Source organism: Podarcis liolepis, assembly GCF_965112155.1.
Source record: "Podarcis liolepis genome assembly, chromosome: 15".
In the NCBI taxonomy this organism is placed as follows: domain Eukaryota; kingdom Metazoa; phylum Chordata; class Lepidosauria; order Squamata; family Lacertidae; genus Podarcis; species Podarcis liolepis.
Window position 1 is genome coordinate 3978813 of NC_139566.1, and position 24715 is coordinate 4003527.

The window sequence follows — 24715 nt, forward strand, 5'->3', positions numbered from 1 at the left end:
GAGCAACTGTCGGCGCAGAGGCGGGGCGGAAGAGAGTACAAGTGCTCTTCTGCGCGTGCGCGCCGTGCTCTAACTGACGTCCCGCTCTGCCTGTCAGGATCAGCCTGCGCCCCTGCGCGGTCGACGTGCCCCGCCCCTTTTAAAAAAAACACCCTGAGGGAATGACGCTCGCTTAACTGCCAAAAAAGGCGCTCGGTCGCTTGCTTGTCCTTTTGCTCTAAAATAAAACAGTAATAAATAATAACGATGTTGTTGTTGTTGTTAGTACCCCGCCCATCTGACTGGGTTGCATAAGCACGACACGGCTTCCCCACATGTAGGCCCCGCAGCGATCCCCGCCCTCGATTTGTTTTCCCTCCCGGCGAAGCCGCCTGCTTGGCGGGGGAGGGGGAGCAGGCCGCGGCGGGAGAAAGAAGAGAGAGGAGGAGCAGCAACCCTTCTCGTCCTCCTCCTCCTCCTTCCCTCTCGCGGGCTCCGCCAGGCGGCCTCCTCCCCCTCCGCCAGCTCCGCCTCGGACATGGAGAGCTTCCTGGGAGGCCGCAAAGCCGCCCTTCAGGTACCCGCCTCGCCATATATAGAAGTAGAAGTATAGGCTGCTTTTAAAAGGGACGCTCTCGTGAGAGGAAATTGTGTCACCCTGGGCAAGGCAGTGTGTCTGGGTGCGGAGCTGTAAATATGATGGATATGAGTGTGTGTGTGTGTACAGCATCATATCTGTATATGTGTGTGTGTGTGTGTGTATATGTACAGTATATATATATGTGTGTGTGTACACACACACACACATATACACACACACACTGTATATACACACTATACACACACTGTATATATATATATATATATATATATACACACACACACACACACACAGTGGTACCTCGGGTTACATACCCTTCAGGTTACAGACTCCGCTAACCCAGAAATAATGCTTCAGGTTAAGAACTTTGCTTCAGGATGAGAACAGAAATCGTGCTCCAGTGGCGCAGCAGCAGTGGGAGGCCCCCATTAGCTAAAGTGGTGCTTCAGATTAAGAACAGTTTCAGGTTAAGTACAGACCTCCGGAACAAATTAAGTACTTAACTCGAGGTACCACTCTCTCTCTCTCTGTGTGTGTGTGTGTATACACACACACACACACACACACACACCCCTACATACCTATATACGAGAGAAATAGATTATTATTATTACAATTTATTGCCTGCCCAACAATTGAAACACAATACAGTAGTAAAAACTGTTTGAAACAGCTTAAAATTACAGAAACAAGGTGGGTCCAATAAAGAGATACATACATACATACATTCCTCCCTTCCACATTTGTGTGCATATACATTTCCCCTATTATTATATTACTTAATAGGGTTGCTATATTTCAAAAAGTGAAAATCTGGACCCTATTATTATTATTACTATTTGGCCCAAAGTTGTTGAGCTATGTCTATATCTGATATGTATATATCTTTTTCTTGGGTAGAGTCGTCATAGCGATCCATAGTCCTCTTTTGTGTCCATGTTTTGCTCTTCAAAATATGGCAACCCTGTTTTTCCGCACTGACCGGCAGCAGCAGCAGCTCTCCAGGGTTATGCCAATGTGGGGTTGAGCCTGGGACTGTCAGCACGCACTCTGAACCCCTGAGCTACGGAGGTCTTTTGGACAGCGGGTGCATATATGACTGTACAAATGTGATAGGAATTTTATGGTCTTAGATATATGGTAATGTTCACAAGCGTACCAACCAAGCACGTACATAGATCAGCACAGGAAGACCCACCTGAAACCATTTTGATTCCTAAACCGAGCAAATGTTTTCTCTGCAAGGTCAAAGTGGGAAACCTCCCCATTGTCTCTTTCCTCACAAATCTTGTCTTAAGGGCACATTTAAGATATGAATAAGGTGTGAGCCTGTGACCTGGCTCAGGAACTAAGTATTTATCATTACAAAAGACTGGCCAGGCTACCCAGGCAATCCAATCAGCTAACCTGCCAGACAGGAGATAAACAACATTCAAATTTCTGTTTTAGACCGCCTTTTCTGTGATGTAGGTATGATGTATCTGAGGGGTGGTCTTAGGTTACACCCTTCTGTGATGTATGTATGATGTTTCTGGGGGTGGTCTTGATCTACAGGGTGGCAATTTCAAGAGTCTTTATAAGGCCTTGCACACCATTTTTCTGGGTCCCTCCTCTCTCCTGCGGGTAAGGGGAGCACCCTGTTGCCACAGATCAATAAAGATCAGGCTTACTAGCTGCTTTGCTTCTCAATATTCTCTGGTTGGCCTCTGTTATCTTCTCCTACCAATAGGGAACCTATGTAAGGACTCTATATGGGCTCTTGGATACCCCATAAGGGAAAAGGGCAATTGTTGTTTACAACACAGTCGTGCATTGGCAGTTGAACGGAATCCGTTCCGGAAGTCCGTTCGACTTCCAAAACGTTTGGAAACCAAAGTGAAGCTTCTGATTGGCCGACAGCTGAAACAGATGTTCGGCTTCCGAAAAACCTTTGCAAACCGGAACACTTACTTCCGGGTTTGCAGCATTCAGGAGTCAAATTGTTCGTCAGCTAAGCCGTTCGGGAACCAAGGTATCTAAGGAGTAAATCCTACACAAATCCGTAGTGGGGTCTCTAAGATGGTTGAATGGTGCCTTGTATGCCTCCTTCCAGTAGTTCCTGCTGGTGCCAAACATCTTGCTCTGCTTTCCTTTGGACCACCGATATGTAACAAAGGAAATCCTCTGTGTTGCAGCACAGACAATTCTAAACAATCACAGGCAACGCATGGCTAATAATGTTCTAACAAAGTATTTGTAGCATGTATTATTTCAACAATTCTTAAACAGAAAATATGTTATATCATCACCAGCTGATGAAGAGTTACTATCAAAACAGTTTGTTATCCGGAAAAACTGTTCTACGTTTGGAGCGTCCATTACCGCACGGTTACAGGATTGTGACTGTTGAAAGGATTACAGTCATACCTCGGGTTACAGCCACTTCAGGTTGCATTTTTTCAGGTTACGCACGCGGCAAAACCGAGAAGTACCGGAATGGGTTGTTTCCGGGTTTCGGTGGTCACGCATGTGCAGAAGCACTAAATCGCGCTTTGCGCATGCGCAGAAGCGCCAAATTGCAACCCATACGTGCACAGATGTGTCGCTGCGGGTTGCGAACGCTTCAGGTTGTGAACGTGCATCCTGCACGGATCACGTTTGCAACCCGAGCGTCCACTGTATTTGCTTCTTTGATACCGATTGATTACATTCTCTAATTTTGTTTATGCAAAATTGATTGATTTTCATTATCTGTGACTCCATTACATATTTTCTGTTTAAGAATTGTGAAATAACACGTGTGACAAATATTTTGTTAGAACATTATTAGCCCTGTGTTGCTTGTGATTCTTTAGAGTTTCATTTGGACCACAGCAGCGGGGCCGAGTGGGGGGTCTTGTTATCTGGGCAGCCCAGGACCTCCAGACCCGCTGCCCAAGCTTGCGCCCAGGGGAGGTCGCTTCAGTGCTGCCAATGCAGTGGTTTGACTTTGCACCCCCAGAGGGGCACTCCATTGTCTCTCGAGACAGACGGGTGCCAACAACAAGAAGTCCACCCAAAGTGGATGGTCCTTTGCTAAGAACAGTTCCAGTTACTTTTCGTGTCTGCAAAGGGAGTTTGCTGTTGAGACAAAGAGCGGTTCTTTGCCCGAGGGTAAGGTGAGGCTCCGACCACGTGCTCGGCACCGCGTTCTTCAAAGCGACGATTCGGTTCCAGGAAGGACTGAACCGGCCTGCGGTGGCTTTCAAAAAGCTGGCAGATGTTTTAGGATTCTCCACCATGAAGCAGCCTAGTAATTGGGAGAAGGGGTTAGAAAAGGAAAACAAGAAAAAGTTGTTGCGCTGAGGGTTCTTGTTGTTATTTAAACTCAGGGGGTCCAAAAATAAGAAACGAGTGTTTTGTTTTGTAAGTGTTTATAAAACTTGTTTTTCTGGAACGAACAATGAGAGGATTGTTTAAGGAGGCCTGCGCCAATCTGGTGCCCTCCAGATGTGCTGGGGTTGGAGTCACGCAACGTCTGGAGGGCACCAAGTTGCTGAAAGCCGGTTTGAGGACAAATTAGATTCGTTTGAGGTTCAATTAAGCCTGCTCGTCAGACAGGGATTAGACAAATTGGTGGGGGATTAGTCCGTTGGTGGCTTTGCCGATGAATGCGGCCCCAAAGCCTCTCTATCCGGCCCTCAGGACTCTCCTCAGGCCACACCCCTCACCAGCCCTGCTCCACCCCTCCCTTGAGTGTTTCTGCCTGGCTGGAATGTGTCCTTGAACTCTGCTCATGCCTCTTTCTTGCCAGATGGAGGTCTGTGCGCATGTAGAAACTTCTTGACTTGTGTTTGGAAGGCAGCCAAATTTACAGAAGAGTCACGTACATTGCTGCGCTCTCTTTTTTCCTGGCCCCCAGAAGGTTCCCAGTGAGAGGATGTGGCCCTAGGCCTGAAAAAGGACTGCCTGCCCTGATATATGGAAAGGCGGTACAGTATCTAAAATTGATCCAGTTAGATGGAACTTCCAGCTTCAAAGGCAGTCTATCATTGATTACTGGATGCCCAAGACAAATGGCAGGATCCACCATGTCCTGCCGGTGAGCCAGGAAGCTCAACTGGGTCAGCCCTCGGTCTGAACCACCGCTGGGGTTTCTTCTTACATTCACAGTCTCATGAAAGTTCAGACCTGGAAACATCTTTCCAGCAAGGAAATCAAAGAAGAAAAAAATCCTAGGCAGCTGAATCCATCTTTTTTCTCTTTTCCTAAATATGCTCTATTGGAGGGGGGAGAGAATGAGAGTGTTTCTGAGCACAAGCAAAGTGCCTTTCCAAACCTGTCATATAACCACAATGGGGACCGCTAGTACCTGGGATTGGGGCCATTGCCTGGAGCTCATGTCCGGGATGAAATCTAGGGTGAGCGGCACCTCTGTTTCCTTTTGACAATCACTGTTTTATTTGCAGTTGCCATAATGATTTATTCCCCCCCCCTTTGTTGGTTTGTGTAAGAAAAAAGCCATCTGCGCTGGGCGCATTGTCAAAGCGTGGCATCTGAGTGCTTACAATCTCTTCTTCTATACGGTTTATTGTGTGTATCTTCCTTTTTTTCCATTTTTAAAGCATGAATCATTCTTCTCTCGTGATTGTTGAATGCAAGAACAGCACCGCAACCGGCCTTTGGCAGTCAGCAGAGCCCCAGAGGCTAGGCCAGCAAAGCATAGGGCAGGCATAGGCCCTCCATGTTTTTGGGACTACAACTCCCACCATCCCTGACCACTGGTCCTGCTAGCTAGGGATGATGGGAGTTGTAGTCCCAAAACATCTGGAGGGCCTTTGCAGGTTCTCCATCAGTCAGAGAAAATAACAGGCAAAGCAGCTCGTAAGCCTGATCATTACTGAACTGCTGCAACAGGGTGCCCCCTTCACATGCAGGAGAAAGAGGAGGTCGCAGAACCAAGGTGTGCCCGCCCTTAAATAGACGTTTTAAATTGACAGCCCTGGAGTCCAAGACCACCTCCAGAAACATCATACATACATCACAGAAGGGGTGTAGAGTAAGACCACCCCCCCCCGACGCATCATACCTACATCACAGAAAGGGTGGTCTACAACAGAAATCTGAGTGCGTTGTTTACTTCCTGTCTGGCCGGTTACCTGTTAATGCTCACTTGACTGGATACCCTGGGGAGCCTGGCCAGTCTTTTGTAATGATAAATACTTAGCTCCTGAGCCAGGTCACAGGCTCACCCTATTCATACACAGACATACCCTTAAGACAGGATTTGTGAAGGAAAAGGCAATGGGGAGGCTTTTCCATTTTCCTTGACCTTGCGGAGAAATCATTTGGTCCGTTTGGGAGTCAAAATGGCTCCAGGGCTGTTTTCCTGTGCTGCCTCAGACATGTGGTTTATATATTTATGTACATGTTTGCTTGGTACATTGAGGAACATTTATTATATATATAAGACCTTAATTTTTTTATTTCGCGCCTCTCTGTCGCCTTTTCTCTAAGCGGAAAAGTCCTCCCTTTGCACTCTCTGAATCTTGAGCAAACGCTGTCCTGGTTTGCTGAGGCAGAGCTTTTTCGCTTCGCCACCAGGCTCTGTCCAAACCCACAGATAGGGTGATAAATCACCTCGTGTCCTGAATCAGCAGACTTCCTGCCCCATCAGCAGATATCTGATTGCCACTGTTTGCAGTGCACCCTCGTTTTATATAAATTCAATAAATAATAATAATAATTTTCAGACCTGTCTCCCTTAGCCCGACAAACTTTAATAGAGGGAGTTTGCGTCTATGAAAATTTCCTTCCTTTTCTTTAGCTAGAGAGGTTGCTTTTAATGGGAAAATATGTCTGTGGTTGATTTTGGTTTCTCTCAAGTTTTTCGTTTTTCCCCCAATCTTAAGCTCAAGTTCTCCACATTTCTATTGTCAGTTTGCAATTAAAAAAAGAAACCTTCAGAAAAGAATATTCAGTGCTTCAGTAATAATAAATGGTTTTGCCTAAGAGACACATTTTTGCCATTATGCTGAAGACACACGTTTTTGCAAAGCCGTGTTTCCGTTTCTCGAACTTGGGTCCCCAGCTGTTGCTGGACTACAGCTCCCATCATCCCTAGCTAGCAGGACCAGTGGTCAGGGATGATGGGGGGTGTAGTCCAACGACAGTTGGGGACCCAAGTTCGAGAAACGCCATGGAACAGGCATCCAAAACGCACTCACAAATTAGAACGGGCATCTAAAACAAGCTGGGTAAAGGTAAAGGTACCCCTGCCTGTACGGGCCAGTCGTGTCCGACTCTAGGGTTGTGCGCGCATCTCACTTAAGAGGCCGAGGGCCAGCGCTGTCGGGAGACACTTCCGGGTCACGTGGCCAGCGTGACGAAGCTGCTCTGGCGAGCCAGCACCAGTGCAGCGCACTGAAACGCTGTTTACCTTCCCGCTATAAAGCGGTACCTATTTATCTACTTGCACTTAGGGGTGCTTTTGAACTGCTAGGTGGGCAGGAGCTGGGACCGAAAGACGGGCGCTCACCCCACCGCAGGGATTCGAACCACCGACCATGCGATCGGCAAGCCCTAGGCGCTGAGGTTTTACCCACAGCGCCACCCGCGTCCCAGCGCCACCCGCGTACCTTAAGCTGCTTAGCCCCAAATTCCTGCATTTATTTCACTGATACACATTCTCTGGTTGCATTTCTGTGAACATGACTTGGCCAAAGCACTGCATTGCAAAACCCAGAGAGCTGTTGCTACTATTTTTAATCCTGTTAGTGGAGAGTGTTATTAAATCACCAGGACTACCCAAGTGATCTTTTCATGCTTCCTTTTTTCTTCTTCTCGTGGTGGGGGCAACGGAAAAGTTACAGACAAGAGACACTAGGTATCTGAACCCATCATCCGCCACAACGGCTGCAGCCCAGCGCTCGAAATTCACCAGGCGCCTTTTGCTACTGACGCGGGTCCAAATGCGACTACAGTCATACCTCAGGTTATAGCCGCTTCAGGTTGCATTTTTTTGGGTTGCGGACCACCAAAACCCGGAAGTACCGGAACAGGTTACTTCCGGGTTTTGCCGGTCGCGCATACGCAGAAGCGCTAAATTGAGCTTTGCGTATGCGCAGAAGCGCCGAATCGCAACCCGCATGTGAGCAGACGTGGGTTGTGAACGCTGCAGGTTGCGAACGCGCATCCCGCATGGATCACGTTCGCAAACCGAGCGTCCACTGTACGTGGAGATTTCTGGGCGCTAGGTTGGCAACTGCAGTTTAAAAACCTCTGCCTTAGTCCATTGTGCGCCTAGCTTCTATATCTAAGTTTCTAACCCAGGTGCACCAAGATCTGAGGTGGCTGTGCCTCTGAATTCAAGGTGCGAGCCGTGGGGAAAGAGAGGGCCGTGTTCCTCGCACCCTCCCTTCAGGCTTTTTGGAGGCATCCGATTGGCCGTGGTGAGAAATAAGATGCTGAACTTGTTGTTGTTGTTGTTGTTTAGTTGTTTAGTCGTGTCCGCCTCTTCGTGATCCCCTGGACCAGAGCATGCCAGGCCCTCCTGTCTTCCACTGCCTCCCGCAGTTTGGTCAAACTCATGCTGGTCTCTTCGAGAACACTGTCCCACCATCTCATCCTCTGTCGTCCCCTTCTCCTTGTGCCCTCCATCTTTCCCAACACCAGGGTCTTTTCCAGGGAGTCTTCTCTTCTCATAAGATGGCCAAAGTCTTGGAGCCTCAGCTTCAGGATCTGTCCTTCCAGTGAGCACTCAGGGCTGATTTCCTTCAGAATGGAGAGGTTTGATCTTCTTGCAGTCCATGGGGCTCTCAAGAGTCTCTTCCAGCACCAGAATTCAAAAGCATCCATTATTCGGCGATCAGCCTTTATGGTCCAGCTCTCACTTCCATACATCACTACAGTGGTACCTTGGGTTAAGTACGGTACTTAATTCGTTCCGGAGGTCCGTTCGTAGCCTGAAACTGTTCTTAACTCGAAGAACCACTTTAGCTAATGGGGCCTCCTGTTGCCGCTGTGCCACCAGAGCACGATTTCTTTTCTCATCCTGAAGCAAAGTTCTTAAGCCGAGGTAATATTTCTGGGTTAGTGGAGTCTGTAACCTGAAGCGTATGTAACCCGAGGTACCACTGTACTGGGAAAACCATAGCTTTAACAATACAGACCTTTGTCAGCAAGGTGACGTCTCTACATCAGCCTATATGGGCTGAAATAACACTGGACTAATGTGCTTTGAGAGAGAGAGATCTTCTTCTAAAAGGGCACCCGTTTCTCCAAGGCCCTCGAGCAATGTTCTGCACAAAGTGCTGACGCCTACTTCTCCTGTTTGATTTCTTTTTTTAAAAACCACTCTCTCCCTCCTTGATTTTAATTTCCCTTTTTGCATCTCGACCATCTGGGGCTGTTTTCTCCGCCTCCACCCTAGCCACAGCCTCACGCTTTCAAGGCTGCTCCCGGGAGGAAATCAAGTTTACCTTGCGCCGCCTTATCTCTTGGAGGGCTTTAGCAAATGGGCCGTGGCGTTTCGCAGTAGCCAGGAAATGGCGCCCGGTGCCTCTTAGGTTGTGCATATGAGAGAAACCTTTCAAGGTCTCCCCAGCGGCCAGGGAAATGGGCTCAAACCGGGAAAGCTTCTGCAAAGCGCTTGCCAGCTTCTCACCCCAAATGCACCTCACATCAGCCTTGTGTGTATTTGTGGTCACCCCTTGCAATTGGATCCGAACCTTATATTCGGAAAGGTACATGGTATAGGCCTCCATTGTGGTACGGTCTCCTCGGAAGATAAAGAAGGCGAATTGCCTCGTTTGCTTTTATTATTTATTGCACTGATATTCCACCTTTTTCTCCAAGGATTTATCAGCTACTGTAAAATGAGGCTGCATTTTAAATTGCATTTTAACCTGTATTTTAAATTGGGGTTTTTCTCCCGCCCACCCCCTTCTATTATGTTTTTACTGTGATTTTATTGGTGTTAGGTGCCTTGAGCCCGGCTTTGGCCGGGGAGAGCGGGGTATAAATGATATTTATTTATATTTATTATTATTAAGGAGCTCAAGGTGGCTGGCGTGGTTCTCCCTCTCCTCACCAAACCCCACAACAACTGTGAAGTGGGTTAGGCCGAGAGGGATAGTACCATATTTTTCGCTCTATAAGACGCACCAGACCACAAGACGCACCTAGTTTTTGGAGGAGGAAAACAAGAAAAAAAATATTATGAATCTCAGAAGCCAGAACAGCAAGAGGGATTGCTGCGCAGTGAAAGCAGCAATCCCTCTCGCTGTTCTGGCTTCTGGGATAGCTGCGCAGCCTGCATTCGCTCCATGAGATGCACACACATTTCCCCTTACTTTTTAGGAGGGGAAAAGTGAGTCTTATAGAGCAAAAAAATATGGTATATTGGCTCACATCTGACTTCATGGCTGAGTGGGGGGATTGGAACCCTGTCTCCCAGGTCCTAGTCTGACACGCTAACCCCTACACTACACGAATGAGCTTCCCTTCAGTTTGTTCCCCTTTCCCCGCCTTAATTTAAGAGTGTAAGGTGCTTCATGGCAGAGACTGGTTTGTGTTGGTGGTATTCCCATCTCTTATTTTAGACTCTGCTCTTCAGCAGGAAAGCGTCCCAGAGCAGTAAGCAAGACAGCGACCGCCTTCAGATTTGACCATCTTAAAAGGCGTAACACGAAAGGAAAACAAGGATGGGAAAGGAGGAGGAAAACACAAAGACTGGGGCACTGGGGTGCCGGTAGCAACCGCAATGCAAAAATGTAGATCTGTGTAAATAATAAACGATAAAATAATGCTTGCACAATTGGCAAAAGGTTTCGCGTTCGTAATAGTGGGGTGTCCGTGTCAGAGTTGTGACCCTTTTAAAAATTATCGGTGGGGGCAGGAAGGGAAGGAATATGCTTAGGCAGAGAGAGAGAAAGAAACTAAGGCAAAATAATCCTGGGAACTGTAGCTCACTCCTCACAAAGGCGCAGCGCCCACGAATCTTACCAAACTACAGTTCCCAGAATTCTTTTGAAAGGTGTGTGTTTTCAATGCCTGGTGTGTATGCGGCCTTAACCCCTGAGTTTTCACAACCGAGTGGGAGATATTAACCCTGCCCTCGCTAACGGGAGGTCGACCCTTTTCCTAGCACCCAGCGCTGAAAGGCTACAACTTTCGTTGTAGGTCCTCAAGAACAACCCCTTTTGCCCCCGAATCCACAGGCGCTCTCGTCCTCCAGAAACCGTCTTCCTTCCGAGGAGCAGGCCTGTGGCTACACAGGCTTCTCTGGGCGTAAGTAGAGCGCTGGCTGGCAAATGGTAAACCCAGGTCTCTCGTTCCTGGGCTCGATCCACAAGCCACCCGTTTGTCCCTATTTGCAAAACGTGTAGACGTAGGAAGCAGCCTTGAGTTGGACCCTTCTTCCATCTAGCTCAAGCTTGTCTGCACGGACTGGCAGCATCTCTCCAAGGTTTCAGGCAAGAGTCTCTCCCAGCCCTACCTGGGAATGGACCTGCTCCAGGGAAAGCTGTCGTTCAACCTCTACGTTTCCTCTCCAATTTCTTCTTTGTTTTTATTTGGTAGGATCACGTCCGGAGGAACCAGGGGGTTCACGTGGTGATGGGGAACGAGGCCTGCGACCTGGACTCCATGGTATCCGCTTTGGCCCTCGCTTACTTCTTTGCAAAGGTCGGTCATCTGCTTCCACCCTTTGGAGCATTTCCCTTTGGCCCTTTTGAAGAGCCATCTTTGCTGCCTTTCCACGGTTGGTTCCGCAGTTCTGCGTTTGCCTGCGAGGCTGGCGTGGGGCCGGTGAGGTCCTCACCATGTGGCGGCTCTGGGCTCAGAGTGCTCTGGACTGGATGTGGTGTGGATTGTGTAAGAAAAGACTGAGAACAGGGAAGGACGTTGCCCCTCAGTCGCTCAACATTTTCTTTCTTCCTTTCTTAAAAAATATTTTTTTTAAAAAAATCATTTTATTGAACATGTAACAAGACAAACAGAGTATTCCAGCAATTCAACAAAAGTAAAAGTAAATACTGTACAGTGGTACCTCGGGTTATAGTGGTACTTCAGGCTACAGACTCCGCTAACCCAGAAATAGTACCTCGGGTTAAGAACTTTGCTTCAGAATGAGAACAGAAATTGGACGGTGGCAGTGTGGCGGCAGCGGGAGGCCTCATTAGCTAAAGTGGTGCTTCAAGTTAAGAACAGTTTCAGGTTAAAAATGGACCTCCAGAACGAATTAAGTACTTAACCCGAGGTACCACCATAACACAATTGAGTATGGTCAGGTATAAGGGAGAAGACAAAAGATATAAATACAGTGGTACCTCGGGTTACAAACGCTTCAGGTTGCAGACGCTTCAGGTTACAGACTCCGCTAACCCAGAAATAGTACCTCGGGTTAAGAACTTTGCTTCAGAATGAGAACAGAAATTGGACGGTGGCAGTGTGGCGGCAGTGGGAGGCCCCATTAGCTAAAGTGGTGCCTCAGGTTAAGACCAGTTTCAGGTTAAGAATGAACCTCCAGAATGAATTAAGTTCTTAACCCGAGGTACCACTCTCTCTCTCTCTCTCTCTCTGTGTGTGTGTGTGTGTATAAATTACATGATCTGTTTATGCCTTATCTTGGAATATTTCTTAATTGCCTCTTTTGCACAGGTTCTTCGTAATACTTTTCTTTATACCTTTCGTCTCCTTGCTTTATACCCCAACACTTCCTGATCTTCGTGACTGATGCCGGGCTTTGCCCATGCAGTTTTGGGACTGTTTTTTATATCCTTAAGGACTAGAAACCTGCTTGTTTCCCCGTCACAAAATGAGAGTTTGAGGGCATCCAATTCCACAGTTGCTCAGAGACATCTACAAGGCTCTTATTGGTACTCAGTGACTGGGTAACGTGAGCAACTTTATCCGTGTAACAGAGACCTGGATTTTAATGCATCGTTCCTTGCGCCCCACAGACCAACCCGGACTCAAAGGCAGCCTTCATCCCGGTCCTGAACATCCCCCGCTCAGAATTCCCTCTGCGCACGGAGAGCACCTTCCTCCTCAAAGAGCAGCGCATCGCGGAGAGTTCGCTCGTCTTCCGGGACGAGATTGACCTTGCCACCCTGAAGCAGGCAGGCCTCCTTTCGCTGACGCTGGTTGACCACCACGTCCTGCCGAGGTCAGTGGAGAGGGTTGTTGCTGTTGTTGTTTAGTCGTTTAGTCGTGTCCGCCTCTTGGTGACCCCCGGACCAGAGCACGCCAGGCACTCCTGTCTTCCACTGCCTCCCGCAGTTTGGTCAAACTCATGCTGGTAGCTTCGAGAACACTGTCCCACCATCTCATCCTCTGTCGTCCCCTTCTCCTTGGGCCCTCCATCTTTCCCAACACCAGGGTCTTTTCCAGGGAGTCTTCTCTTCTCGTGAGGTGGCCCAAGCCTTGGAGCCTCAGCTTCAGGATCTGTCCTTCCAGTGAGCACTCAGGGCTGATTTCCTTCAGAATGGACAGGTTGGATCTTCTTGCAGTCCATGGGACTCTCCAGAGTCTCCTCCAGCACCAGAATTCAAAAGCGTCAAATCTTCGGCAATCAGCCTTCTTTATGGTCTAGCTCTCACTTCCATACATCACTACTGGGAAAACCAGAGCTTGAACTATACAGACCTTTGTTGGCAAGGTGATGTCTCTGCTTTTTAAGATGCTGTCTAGGTAGGGGAGAGGGTAGGGCACCCAAAGGACTTGAATGTGAGAGGAGAGTCTCTTGAGCTATGGGTTGCCAGCCTTTTTTAGGCCACTGTGGGTGCATTAGCATTTTTGAACCGCACCCCGATTTTGTGGCTTCTCCATCCCCTTTGCCCAGATCAGTACCCCACAAGAGACAGAAAGAGAACAGGCGCGTGTGCACGTGCACACACACACACATCACTTTTCCAAGGGATCTGGGTAAAATCTGGAGCCGGTGGAATTAATCGGATGCCTTGAAAAGCACATAAAGGTGAAGAAGGAATTGAGAAAGAGCGCCACTCTTCCAACTTCGTCCTTCAGCAGTATGTGATTTTGGTGGCCAAGGGGGCAGTGAGGGAGCCCAGAGGCTTTGTGGGTGCCAGGGAAACCCCACAGCTGTCCCCCAGCCCCTATGCTTAAAGGTAAAGGGACCCCTGGCCATTAGGTCCAGTCGCGGACGACTCTGGGGTTGCGGCGCTCATCTCGCTTTACTGGCCGAGGGAGCCGGCATACAGCTTCCGGGTCATGTGGCCAGCAGGACTAAGCCGCTTCTGGCGAACCAGAGCAGCGCACGGAAACGCCGTTCACCTTCCCGCCGGAGTGGTACCTATTTATCTACTTGCACTTTGACGTGCTTTCGAACTGCTAGGTTGGCAGGAGCAGGGACCGAGCAACGGGAGCTCACCCCGTCGCTGGGTTTCGAACCTCCGACCTTCTGATCGGCAAGCCCTAGGCTCTGTGATTTAGACCACAGCATCACCCACGCTTAGAACAACTCAATTGGTCAACAGACCCATGCAATTATGGTTTGGGGATAGATGCAGTTGCAGCACATGGACGCTAGGGGAGCTGTCTCTACACCCTTGAGCCTGGCCCCTCCCTCAGCAAACACCTCCCCCTACTGGCCTGGTGGTGCACCTGCAAGCATGCCCAGTGGCGCCCCAGCTTTGACTCAAGCGGTGAGAGCCACGTTCTCAGGACGGGATGCACAGCGAACAAAGCTGAAATGTCTTCCAGTATCTGCTCATGCTGCGGTGCGTATATTGACACTGCTATGTCTCCCCTGTTTTGCAGTGGGGATGCGGGGCTGGAGGAGGCGGTTGTTGAGGTGGTCGACCACCGGCCCCTGGAGCGGGATCGGGGCCCTCCCTGCAGAGTCACGGCAGAGCCGGTGGGCTCGTGCGCCACGCTGGTGACAGAGAGGATCCTGCAGAGCCCGGCGCAGGTTTTGGACAGGCAGACAGCAGCTCTCTTGCACGGTGAGGACTAGCGGCTTGCAGCGACGTGCGGGGAAGTGGTTGCTTGTTAAAAAACCAACAACCCGCAGGCAAATGCTGGCAGGTGGGGAATCCGTAGCCCTGCAGAGCAGCGGTGGGCAACATGGCGCCCTCTAGATTTTTGGGGCTCCCTCCCGAAAAGAGGATTGGATAAATTCATGGCAGAGAAGGCTGACAATGGATTCTATGGTCTGGGGCAGCAATGCTTCTGAATACCTGTTGCTGGAAAGTGCAGGAGGGGAGAGGGCTCAGGTCTTCCTTTCGCCATCTGTTTGGCCATTAGCTTGATAAATAGGTACCACTCTGGCGGGAAGGTAAACGGCGTTTCCATGCGCTGCTCTGGTTCACCAGAAGCGGCTGAGTCATGCTGGCCACATGACCCAGAAGCTGTACACCGTCTCCCTCGGCCAATAAAGCGAGATGAGTGCCGCAACCCCAGAGTCGGCCACGACTGGATCTAATGGTCAGGGGTCCCTTTACCTTTAGGGGGTAGAACCAAGGAGGGGAGGTTGGCCCCCCAAAGTCTGGGAACCACAGTTCTCACCCTTCTCGTCTTTCAAACCTGCAAACGTAAAAGATTATTTCCGGATTGGACTCTCGTGTGTCGCCTCTAGATCCTGGTTCTTCCTTGACTCTGCAGGCACGATCGTTCTGGACTGTGTCAACATGTCCCCTGAAGCCGGCAAAGTGACCCCGAAGGACACCCATTACGCTTCCCTTTTGGAGTCGAAGTTCCCTGATCTGCCCTCAAGAAGCGTCATCTTTGAAGCCCTGCAGAGGGCCAAGTTTGATGTCTCAGGTATGAGCTGTCCTCCTTAGTCTTGCCTCCTAAAGGATATTGCAGAGCCCGAACGGTTGAGAATGAGGGGGAAAGGTTTCTCTTCCTGTCTTGTAAAATTAAAACTTGGAGTCAACCACTGAAGCTGAATATTGGGAGATTGAGGGCAAGTGAAAGGAAGCCCTTCTTTGCGCCAGAGCAGAGTTAAACTCTGGAACTCCCTCCCACTGCTGGAGGCAAGGTGCTTCTGAATACAGTGGTACCTCTGGATGCGAATGGGATCCATTCCAGAGCCCCGTTCGCATCCTGAAGTCAACGCAACCCATGTCCGTGCACCTGCAGGTCACGATTCGCCGCTTCCGCGCATGCGTGTGACATCATTTTGAGCATCTGCACATTCACGAGTGGCGAAACCCAAAAGTAACGGAGTGCGTTACTTCCGGGTTGCCGTGGAGCGCAACCCGAAAATATTCATCCCAAAGCTACTTAAACCCGAGGTATGACTGTACAGTGGTGCCCCGCAAGACGAATGCCTCGCAAGACGAAAAACGCGCAAGACGAAAGAGTTTTCCGTTTTTTGAGTCGTTCCGCAAGACGAATTTCCCTATGGGCTTGCTTCGCAAGACGAAACGTCTTGCGAGTTCTTGCGAGTTTGTTTCCTTTTTCTTAAAGCCGCTAAGCCGTTAATAGCCGCCAAGCCGCTAAGCCGCTAATAGCCGTGCTTCGCAAGACAAAAAAACCGCAAGACGAAGAGACTCGCGGAACGGATTAATTTCGTCTTGCGAGGCACCACTGTACCTCTGGTTGCGAATGGAATCTGTTCCAGAGGCCCGTTCGCAACATGAAAAGAGCGCAACCTGCAGTGGTGCGTCTGCGCACGCGCGGGTTGCGATTCGCCACTTCTGCGCATGCGCGTGACGTCATTTTGCACTTCTGCGAAACCCGGAAGCAACCCTTTCCGGTACTTCTGGGTCACCGCGGGACGTAACCTGAAAGAACGTAACATGAAGCGGACATAACATGAGGCATGACTGTACCATTTCTTAGGAATCACAGGTGGGGCGAGTGCTTTCGAACTCAGGTCCCGCCTAGGGGCTTCCCATCGAGGCATCCGGCTGGACCCAGCAAGAACGGGATGCTGGACTAAGTGGGCCATTGGCCTGGTCCAGGTAGAGAGCTCTTCTGATGGAACCTCCAGGTCCAGAGGCAGTCGATCTCGATTCCCAGGTTCTTGGGGCATTTTTGGCCATCGTGGGAATGGGATGCTGAACTACCGTATTTTTCGCTCTATAGGACGCACTTTTCCCCCACCCAAAATGAAGGGGAAATGTGTGTGCGTCCTATGGAGCGAATGCAGGCTCCTTGGCTTCAGCAAAAGCAAGGCAAAGCCTCCGAAGCGCAGAGGGAGCGCTCCCTCCGCGCTCCGGAGGCCACGCGTTGCTTTCACTGAAGCCTGGAGAGCGAGAGGGGTCGGTGCGCACTGACTCTCCTGGCTTCAGCGAAAGGAACCCAAAGCCTTCGGAGCGCAGCGCGAGTTCCCGCTGCGCTCCGAAGGCTTCAGGTGGCTATCCCTGAAGGCTTTGGGGCGCAGCGGGAACTCACGCTGCACTCCGAAGGCTTCGGGTTCCTTTTGCTGAAGCCGGGAGAGCAAGACTCTCCTGGCTTCAGCAGAGAGGGAGAGCTGCGCAGCACCCCTTCAGCGAAGCGGGAGGAGAAATGGAAGGAGCTCCGTTTCTCCTGCCGCTTCGCTGAAGGGGCGCTGAGCAGAGAGGGGGAGAATTTTTTCCCCCTTGTTCTCCCCCTCTAAAACAAGGTGCGTCCTATAGAGTGAAAAATACGGTAGATGGGCTGCTGGCCTGATCCAGGAAAGCTCTTCTTATGTTTTTATGACCCAGGACTCACCACAGACCAGATGCTGAGGAAGGACCTCAAGGCCCTCTCTGGGGAAAATGCTGTCATTGCACTCAGCGCCGTATACATGAACCTACAGGTGAGCACAGGAAGGGGCCAGAAACCATTTCAGGTGTGCCTTTGATGCCTTCCTCCTCATCTTTTCTCACGATCCTCCTCTCCACTTAGGACTTCCTGCGCCGTCCTGGTTTGGAGCAGGAACTGTCCGCGTTCTGCCGGCAAAGGAGCTACGACGCCTTGATTGCCATGACCATCTCCTTCAACGAGCAGAACGTGCCTTTCAGGCAGCTCGCCGTGTACAGCCAGCACCCGGAACTCCAGGCAGCGGTGAGTTCGAATGGCGCCCTGTCGGGATGAGAGAAAGAATAGTCCTTCCCTAGAAAACACAACAGGTTGCTGCAAGGGGCCTCGTCGTTGATTTCCAGGATATTGGACCCGGCAAAGCATTGATTAGAAATAGACCCCACTTTTTTCTCAGTGATAGGCTGGTCACGTTCATTTCTGAACTCCTGTGCCTTTAAACTAGGGGTGTTTAAAGAGGGAGAGATTTCCATCCCCTCTGGCATTCGTTGCAATCACCGCCATTTCCATTCTGCTGCAGTCCGGCGTCCGCTAAAACCTGTTTTGGCCAAGACTAACATACCGTATTTTTCGCTCCATAAGATGCACCTAGTTTTTAGAGGAGGAAAACAAGAAAAAAAAAAATCTGAACAAAACAGTGGATGTGTGATTTTTGTGGTTCATGCTGTGGCCACAGACATGTGATTTGGGATAGCCCAATGCAAAAATCCTGAGGGTCCCTGTGGATCCGTGCTTTGTAACCACGTTTTCGCGCCATTGTGGCCTCACACAACAGTGGATGCGTGATTTTTTTGGTGCAGGCTGTAGCCATGGACATGCTATGTGATCTGATGGTGAATTTGGGGCGGCCCAATGTAAATATCCTGAGGATCCATGGGCTTTTACCTCCCCTCTCCCAGGCAGCCTCCTTTATTGCTAGTGTCCCTTATCTCCCTCCCGACCGCTTACTGATCAGCTGCTTCCTTTCAACACCCCCTTCCCTCTTGTTTGCCTTAGTGTCTTTTCCTTAGCTGGAGCAGTTTTTTGCTCCTCCTTTTCTTCTAATTTCTCTCCTCATTGCTTTAGTCTTCCTGTTTCCCCCCTTTGCAAGTTTGCTGTCTTTACCTCCCACCTCCCAGGCAGCCTCCTTTATTGCTAGAGTCCCTTATCGATTGTGGAATGAATTGTGTAATATTGGGAGATTCAGGACAGATAAAACAAATTCCTTCTTCACCCAGCACGCTGTTGAACTGTGGAACTCGCTGCCACAGGAGGCAATGATGGCTTAAGAAATGGATTAGGAACATTTGTGGAGGGGAAGGCTATTAGATGTTTTTGAATGCTTGTTGCTGGAAACAACAGGAAGGGAGCTCTTGTTCTCAGGTCCTGCGTCAAGGTTTCCCTTTGGGGCATTTTGTTGGCCAGTGTGTAATGTCGTTATGTAATGTTCATGGACTGAAATGTATGACAAGAGGGAACTCTGCTCATACTCGCTTGCATGATTTCTGTTGCTCGCCTCGGGCGAACATGTAGAATTGCAGCAGTTTCGGACAGAGCTCTCTGACTTCCACGCTGGTGGGACAAATGTTAGAGAGGTCCATTCAGGTTTCCCCAGCTTGATCTTTTGCACTACAACTCCCATACATCTGCGCTGGTGGGGGCTGATGGGAATTGTAGTCCAGCTGGGGTAAGACCCCATCGTTCATCTGCTCTTTTGACAGGATAGATACTCAGCACCAAAGACTACACGTTTTCTGTCTGAAATAATTGATAGGGGATTTTTATTTACCTAAAAGAGGCTGCTGTATCTTGCCTGGGGAAATTCATAATGTTATGTTCGTTCTGGCTTTTCCAAAAAAATAATTTCGGTTTTACATCGTTTTATTGGGGGTTTGTGCAATGTTATTTCTTCTTATATGTGTTAAAATAGCTTCGATTTTCTTGGGGCATTTAGAAATTAACCTTTTTTTCATGGTGCATGTAGTTTTTACGTGGGGCTGCGTCGGCGTGTGTTGATTTTAACTCGGAACGCCTTTCGTACGGATCCACCCTCCTTTTCTGAACCTCTTTACGATGGTGTAAACACTAGATGCACACAAGCATGCGAAATCAGGCCTCCCAATTGATCCGTGCCGGGGTAACCTGCAGCTGAACCCATGGCCCGTTTCCAAAACCCCACCCACTCCACAAGCCCCCACCACTTTGGCCCCACCTGCTGCCACATTACCCCCCCCCAAGGAAACAACATTCACCCCTCCCCTGGATCTGAACTGTTGGGAACTCCCCCCTTGCAAAATTGGCCACCACTCCAAGAACCACCTTTCTCTTCCAGAGTTTGAAGTCGAGACCTGCAAGGTTTCCATGCGCGGACAACAAAAAAAATCCCTGCTATTTTGATCGAGTCCTTTGTCCTTTTCCTGGGCTCCCTTCCTCCCCGTCAGCTCTCACGCCACGTTTCCCCGGTGCCCCAAAGCCTCCACCCCATATCCTCTGCCTGCTTCTCCCCAGATCTTCCCCGTTGCCATAGCCGGGCGTGTGTGGGCCAGGAGGGACAGTCCTTATTCATCCATCCATCCATCCATCCGTCTGGAGAGAAGGGAGCCTCGCTTGGCTGACTCCCAAGGCAAGGGGGAGGGATGTTTACGCAGGCGAGTGGGTCCCCCACCCCTCTGCTAAAGCAGTCGTCATTCATTAACCACGGTCAAAGGTTTCTGAGATCACCAGCTAACTAAGTGGGGGGACGTTCAGTGCGCAGGAGAAAGCCCTGTCATGCTCGCGGTTGTCACACTACATTTCCCCCGGCCTGCCTGACGGAAGGTAAGTGGGGTCTCTGGGGAGGGTCTTCTTTCTTGCACCCCCCCCTTTCCTCTGTCCTCTGCCCCACTCCCCATCTTTGAGTGGCGGAGGGTATCCTTCTCAGCCCTACATTAATTCGATTCTGTATTGATTCGATTCCTTTTTTTTTTTTGCACAGGCTGAGCTTTAAGAAGGAAGGGTGTTAACGGATTCCATTTTCTCCTTCCTTTCTTTCTTCCTCCCTGCCAGTATTTAAAAAGCTCGTTTGTGTGTTCTGGCAGGAATCGAAGGCGCCTCCTTTTTTTAACCACCCTGAATGCATTTGCTCAGTGCCGATATGCCGCTGTGTCCAATAGGGCTTAGGATAAATTTTCTCTCCTGCACAACCTACTACTAATGTTTATTATTATTGTTATTATTACACGCATGTTTACAAACCTGCAAGTTGTATTTCAATGCAAAAAAAAACTGGCAGCGTGGTAAAAATCTAGGAGACTATACCACTCCCTTATTATTAATTTTTAAAAGATCAAGCCCCCAGTCCTCAGCATTTTCAGAGGGCTTCATTTTTTCCAAAGTGTATCAAATGTTTACGAAACTGCAGCCTGTATTTCAAACTGAAAAATTGGGCAGCGTGGAAGGAACCTAGGAAAATCTCATTCTATTATTATTATTATTATTATTATTATTAAAATCATGCTTTTCAGTTGGCTTAGTTTCCACCCCAAAGGGTCAAAGTTTAAGCAAGCCTCTCCAGACATGTAGAACATTGAAATGCGTTGAAATCTCGTTTTCAGCCCTAGCGCTGATTTCTGAAGGCTTTAGATGCCAGTTTTTAACTGTCTCTTTACTGATAATTTCATTGTTTTATTCTTTTTGCAAATCGCTTAGTGGTGTCCCCCCCCAAAAAAACAACAACCCACAAACATACCAAGCGGTATATAAATTGTATGGAAAAAACTTATTTATTTAAATTTGGGGAAGTGCTTTGGGGTCTGTCTCCTGCTTGAAAAAAAGAACCCATTGCTGAGTAATCATATCAGTTCTAGTTAAGCAACTGGTTAATTCAATCTGCATGTGAGTTAATGCAATCATTCGGGGGGCGGGGAGAAAGCCAAACACCCACCCCCATGCCCACCCCCAGCCGGCTAGAGAAGCATCAGAAATTGCGAATAATACGCTCAAAAAGCAACCAAAAGCGGAAAAAAAACCTTTGCAGTGTTTCAGTTGCAAGAATAAAAGTTCAATGATGGTTTGCGACAACACAGCCAGTGGAGGCAGTGGGAGAGGGAACCCTTGTCTCTATTTGTGCCCAGACCGGTGGAATCCAATTTATTTCAACTTCCAAGCCAGCCGTCCCCCGAAGTCCTTCCGCTCTGAACCACAGCCGCTTTTCACTTGCCCGCAAAATTTCCCTGCCTGCTGAGGACAAGCGTTTGTGTTTTGGAAGCTCCCGCTGCAGCGAACTTGTTCGTATTTTAAGCTGCCGAGAGCCCGTCCGCCATAGCATCGTCTTGCAAGAGAGATTCCCTCCGGGGTGTTTAAAAAACAACAACCAGCCCTCCCGAGGGGCGAGGCCTCTTCGGAGACGGCGCCTTCCGGGGACCGTGTGCTGGTGGTGGGCGGGGCCAGGGGCAAAACTGGGCGGAGCAACAGATATAAACACTCACGGGGCCAAAACACTCACGGGGGCATGATGGAGGTTTGTTGAAGGGTGAAGCTGAGTGTTGGAAGATTCGGGACAGATCGACAGAATTCCTTCTTCGCGAAGCACTGAGTTGACCTGCGGAACTCCCTCCCACAAGATGGCTTTGAAACCTGGGTGGCTTTGAAAGAGGACAGGGCAAATTTATGGCGGAGGAGGGGCCTAGCGATGGCTGCTAGGCATGATGGCTGCGCTCTGCCTTCAAAAGCTGCAGGCAGTGATGCTTCTGAATCCCAGTCTCTGGAAAGCACAGGAGGGGAGAGCTGCTCTTGAGCTCAAATTCTGCTTGTTGGTTTCCCATGTTGTAAACAAAAATCTGCCCTTTTTTCTCCTTATGGGGTATCCAAGAGCCCATATAGAGTCCTTACGTAGGTTCCCTATTGGTAGGAGAAAATAACAGAGGCCAACCAGAGAATATCGAGAAGCAAAGCAGCTCGTAAGCCTGATCTTTATTGATCTGTTGCAACAAGGTCCTCACTCCCCACACAAAGGAGAGAGGAGGAACCCAGAACCAAGGTGTTGTTTAGTCGTTTAGTCGTGTCCGACTCTTCGTGACCCCCTGGACCAGAGCACGCCAGGCACTCCTGTCTTCCACTGCCTCCCGCAGTTTGGTCAAACTCATGCTGGTAGCTTCGACAACACTGTCCCACCATCTCGTCCTCTGACGTCCCCTTCTCCTTGTGCCCTCCATCTTTCCCAACATCAGGGTCTTTTCCAGGGAGTCTTCTCTTCTCATGAGGTGGCCAAAGTCTTGGAGCCTCAGCTTCAGGATCTGTCCTTCCAGTGAGCACTCAGGGCTGATTTCCTTCAGAATGGAGAGGTTTGATCTTCTTGCTGTCCATGGGACTCTCAAGAGTCTCCAAGGTGTACCTGCCCTTATGTAGACATTGCCCGCCCTGGAGCTCAAGGTCTCCATACAACATACATCCCAGAAGGGGTGTAACCCAAGACACCCGCCCCAAACATCATACATATACATCACAGAAAAGGTGGTCTACAACAGAAATTTGAATGTTGTTGTTTTTCCTGTCTGCCAGGTTATCTGATAATGCCTTATCTGATTGCCTTTCCTGGTAGTCGGCCCATTCCTTTGAAACGGTGATTACCCAATTCATGCCCTCCCTCCTTGCAGAGAAAACATTCGGTCAGTTTGGGAGTCAAAATGGTTTCAGGACGGTCTTCCTGCGCCGCTCCAGACATGTGGTCCACATATCTATGTTTGTGTTTGGTTGGTACATTTAAATAACATTTATTATAGATATAGAAGACCTTAATTTTTTTATTGCAAAAGAAAGAGGCCCCAAACCATTCTCCTTCACTCGATATCTTTTGCGGTTCTTCCTCTGCACAGCGCCCCATGGAAGGAGTTTATTAGGAGGTGGGAGAAGTTAATGGACGCATAACAAGCGAGGGACACGGTTCACAAAGCGGCTAATTCCTCCAGCCTCCGTCCTTGACAAGGCAGCTGTAAAAATCGCCTTTTTCCTCCCTCTCTGCCCTTCCTCCTTGAATACAAATGAGGCCATTTATTTGGGTGGTTTTTCTTTCTTTTTCAATGGGAAGTCCTCACAGCTTTCGCCTCTGGCAAAGAAAGCCCTTCAAGGCTGGGCAGGTTGCAAGGCTGGCTGTAGCTTTGATGCTGCCCACTGGTTTGGTGTGGTTTTTTTTTTTTTAGGGGGGCTCCTCTCCCTATGGGACGCGGGTGGCGCTTTGGGTTAAACCACAGAGCCTAGGACTTGCTGATCAGAGGGTCGGCGGTTCGAATCCCCACGACGGGGTGAGCTCCCGTTGCTCGGTCCCTGCTCCTGCCAACCTAGCAGTTTGAAAGTATGTCAAAAGTGCAAGTAGATAAATAGGTACCACTCTGGCGGGAAGGTAAACAGCGTTTCCGTGCGCTGCTCTGGTTCGCCAGAAGCGGCTTAGTCCTGCTGGCCACATGACCCGGAAGCTGTACGCTGGCTCCCTCGGCCAATAAAGCGAGATGAGCGCCACAACCCCAGAGTCGGTCACGACTGGACCTAACGGTCAGGGGTTCCTTTACTTACCTCTCCCTACTCCATCATTATTTTTAAAAATTGCTTTTCTACCACCGTATCATAAACAAATGTACATGCCAAAGCGGTTTAAAGCAATAAACCCATACTATAAATCCATTAGAAAGTTAAAAACGGACATGAATTGACCCTTGTGGAAGGACGTACTCCTGCTGGAATAGAAAAGTTTTCAGCAGGTGTTTTAAAGTTCTCCTGCTGGATCTCCAGTGGCAGGGAGTTCCACACAGCCGGCCCGATGATGACCCCAAAGGCTCGATTTCTTGTGGTTGTCAAAGGAGCCTCGCAGAGTCAGGGCTGCGGCATTGGTAGGGCTCAGGCAAAGGGGATGGGCGGGTGCAATGCTATTTGGAACCGGAAGGCAGGCTAGAATTTGGGGGAGCCGAGGGGAAGGTCCCCCGGTTCAGTCCCTAGGATCTCCACCTTGGGCAGCAAAATATATTCCTGAAGCCCCGAAGAGCCACTGGGTCTGTGATCTGAGTCTGCAGGAAGCAGCTTCCTGCGTTGCTCTTCAGATCAGCATTCAGATCCCTGAGGACTAGAATCTTATGATTTTAGTTTTAGGGGGAGAGCTCTGTGGCATAGCGCTTGTTTTGCACGAAGGACGTCCCCAGTCCAATATCCGACAGCATCCACACGTAGAGCTGGGAACTACCGTATTTTTCGCTCTATAAGACGCACCAGACCCCAAGACGCACCTAGTTTTCGGAAGAGTAAAACAAGAAAAAAAATATTCTGAATCTCAGAAGCCAGAACAGCAAGAGGGACCTGTGCGCAGTGAAAGCAGCAATCCCTCTTGCTGTTCTGGCTTCTGGGATAGCTGCGCAGCCTGCATTCGCTCCATGTGACGCACACACATTTCCCCTTACTTTTTAGGAGGGAAAAAATGAG

General features: G+C 49.4%; 3 protein-coding genes across 5 annotated transcripts in view; 1 reads left to right on the plus strand and 2 right to left on the minus strand.

Moving 5' to 3' along the window:
• HORMAD1 (HORMA domain containing 1) overlaps window positions 1–24715 on the minus strand; it is a 578262-nt gene that overhangs the window by 234382 nt on the left and 319165 nt on the right. The window lies entirely within an intron of this gene.
• CERS2 (ceramide synthase 2) overlaps window positions 1–24715 on the minus strand; it is a 162364-nt gene that overhangs the window by 103871 nt on the left and 33778 nt on the right. The gene's annotated exons all lie outside the window — the stretch shown is intronic.
• PRUNE1 (prune exopolyphosphatase 1) overlaps window positions 298–24715 on the plus strand; it is a 29830-nt gene continuing 5412 nt past the window's right edge. Inside the window, exons 1-8 of one of the 3 annotated variants that reach the window (XM_083477181.1) lie at window positions 320–556; window positions 10721–10828; window positions 11120–11224; window positions 12502–12707; window positions 14321–14505; window positions 15164–15322; window positions 17197–17291; window positions 17381–17539. In XM_083477181.1, coding sequence (XP_083333307.1) covers window positions 518–556; window positions 10721–10828; window positions 11120–11224; window positions 12502–12707; window positions 14321–14505; window positions 15164–15322; window positions 17197–17291; window positions 17381–17539 — 1056 coding nt within the window. In that variant the 5' untranslated portion in view covers window positions 320–517. Of the gene's footprint in view, window positions 557–9099; window positions 9283–10720; window positions 10829–11119; window positions 11225–12501; window positions 12708–14320; window positions 14506–15163; window positions 15323–17196; window positions 17292–17380; window positions 17540–24715 lie in introns of those variants that run through there. The other 2 variants (XM_083477180.1, XM_083477182.1) reach the window with 2 other exon arrangements.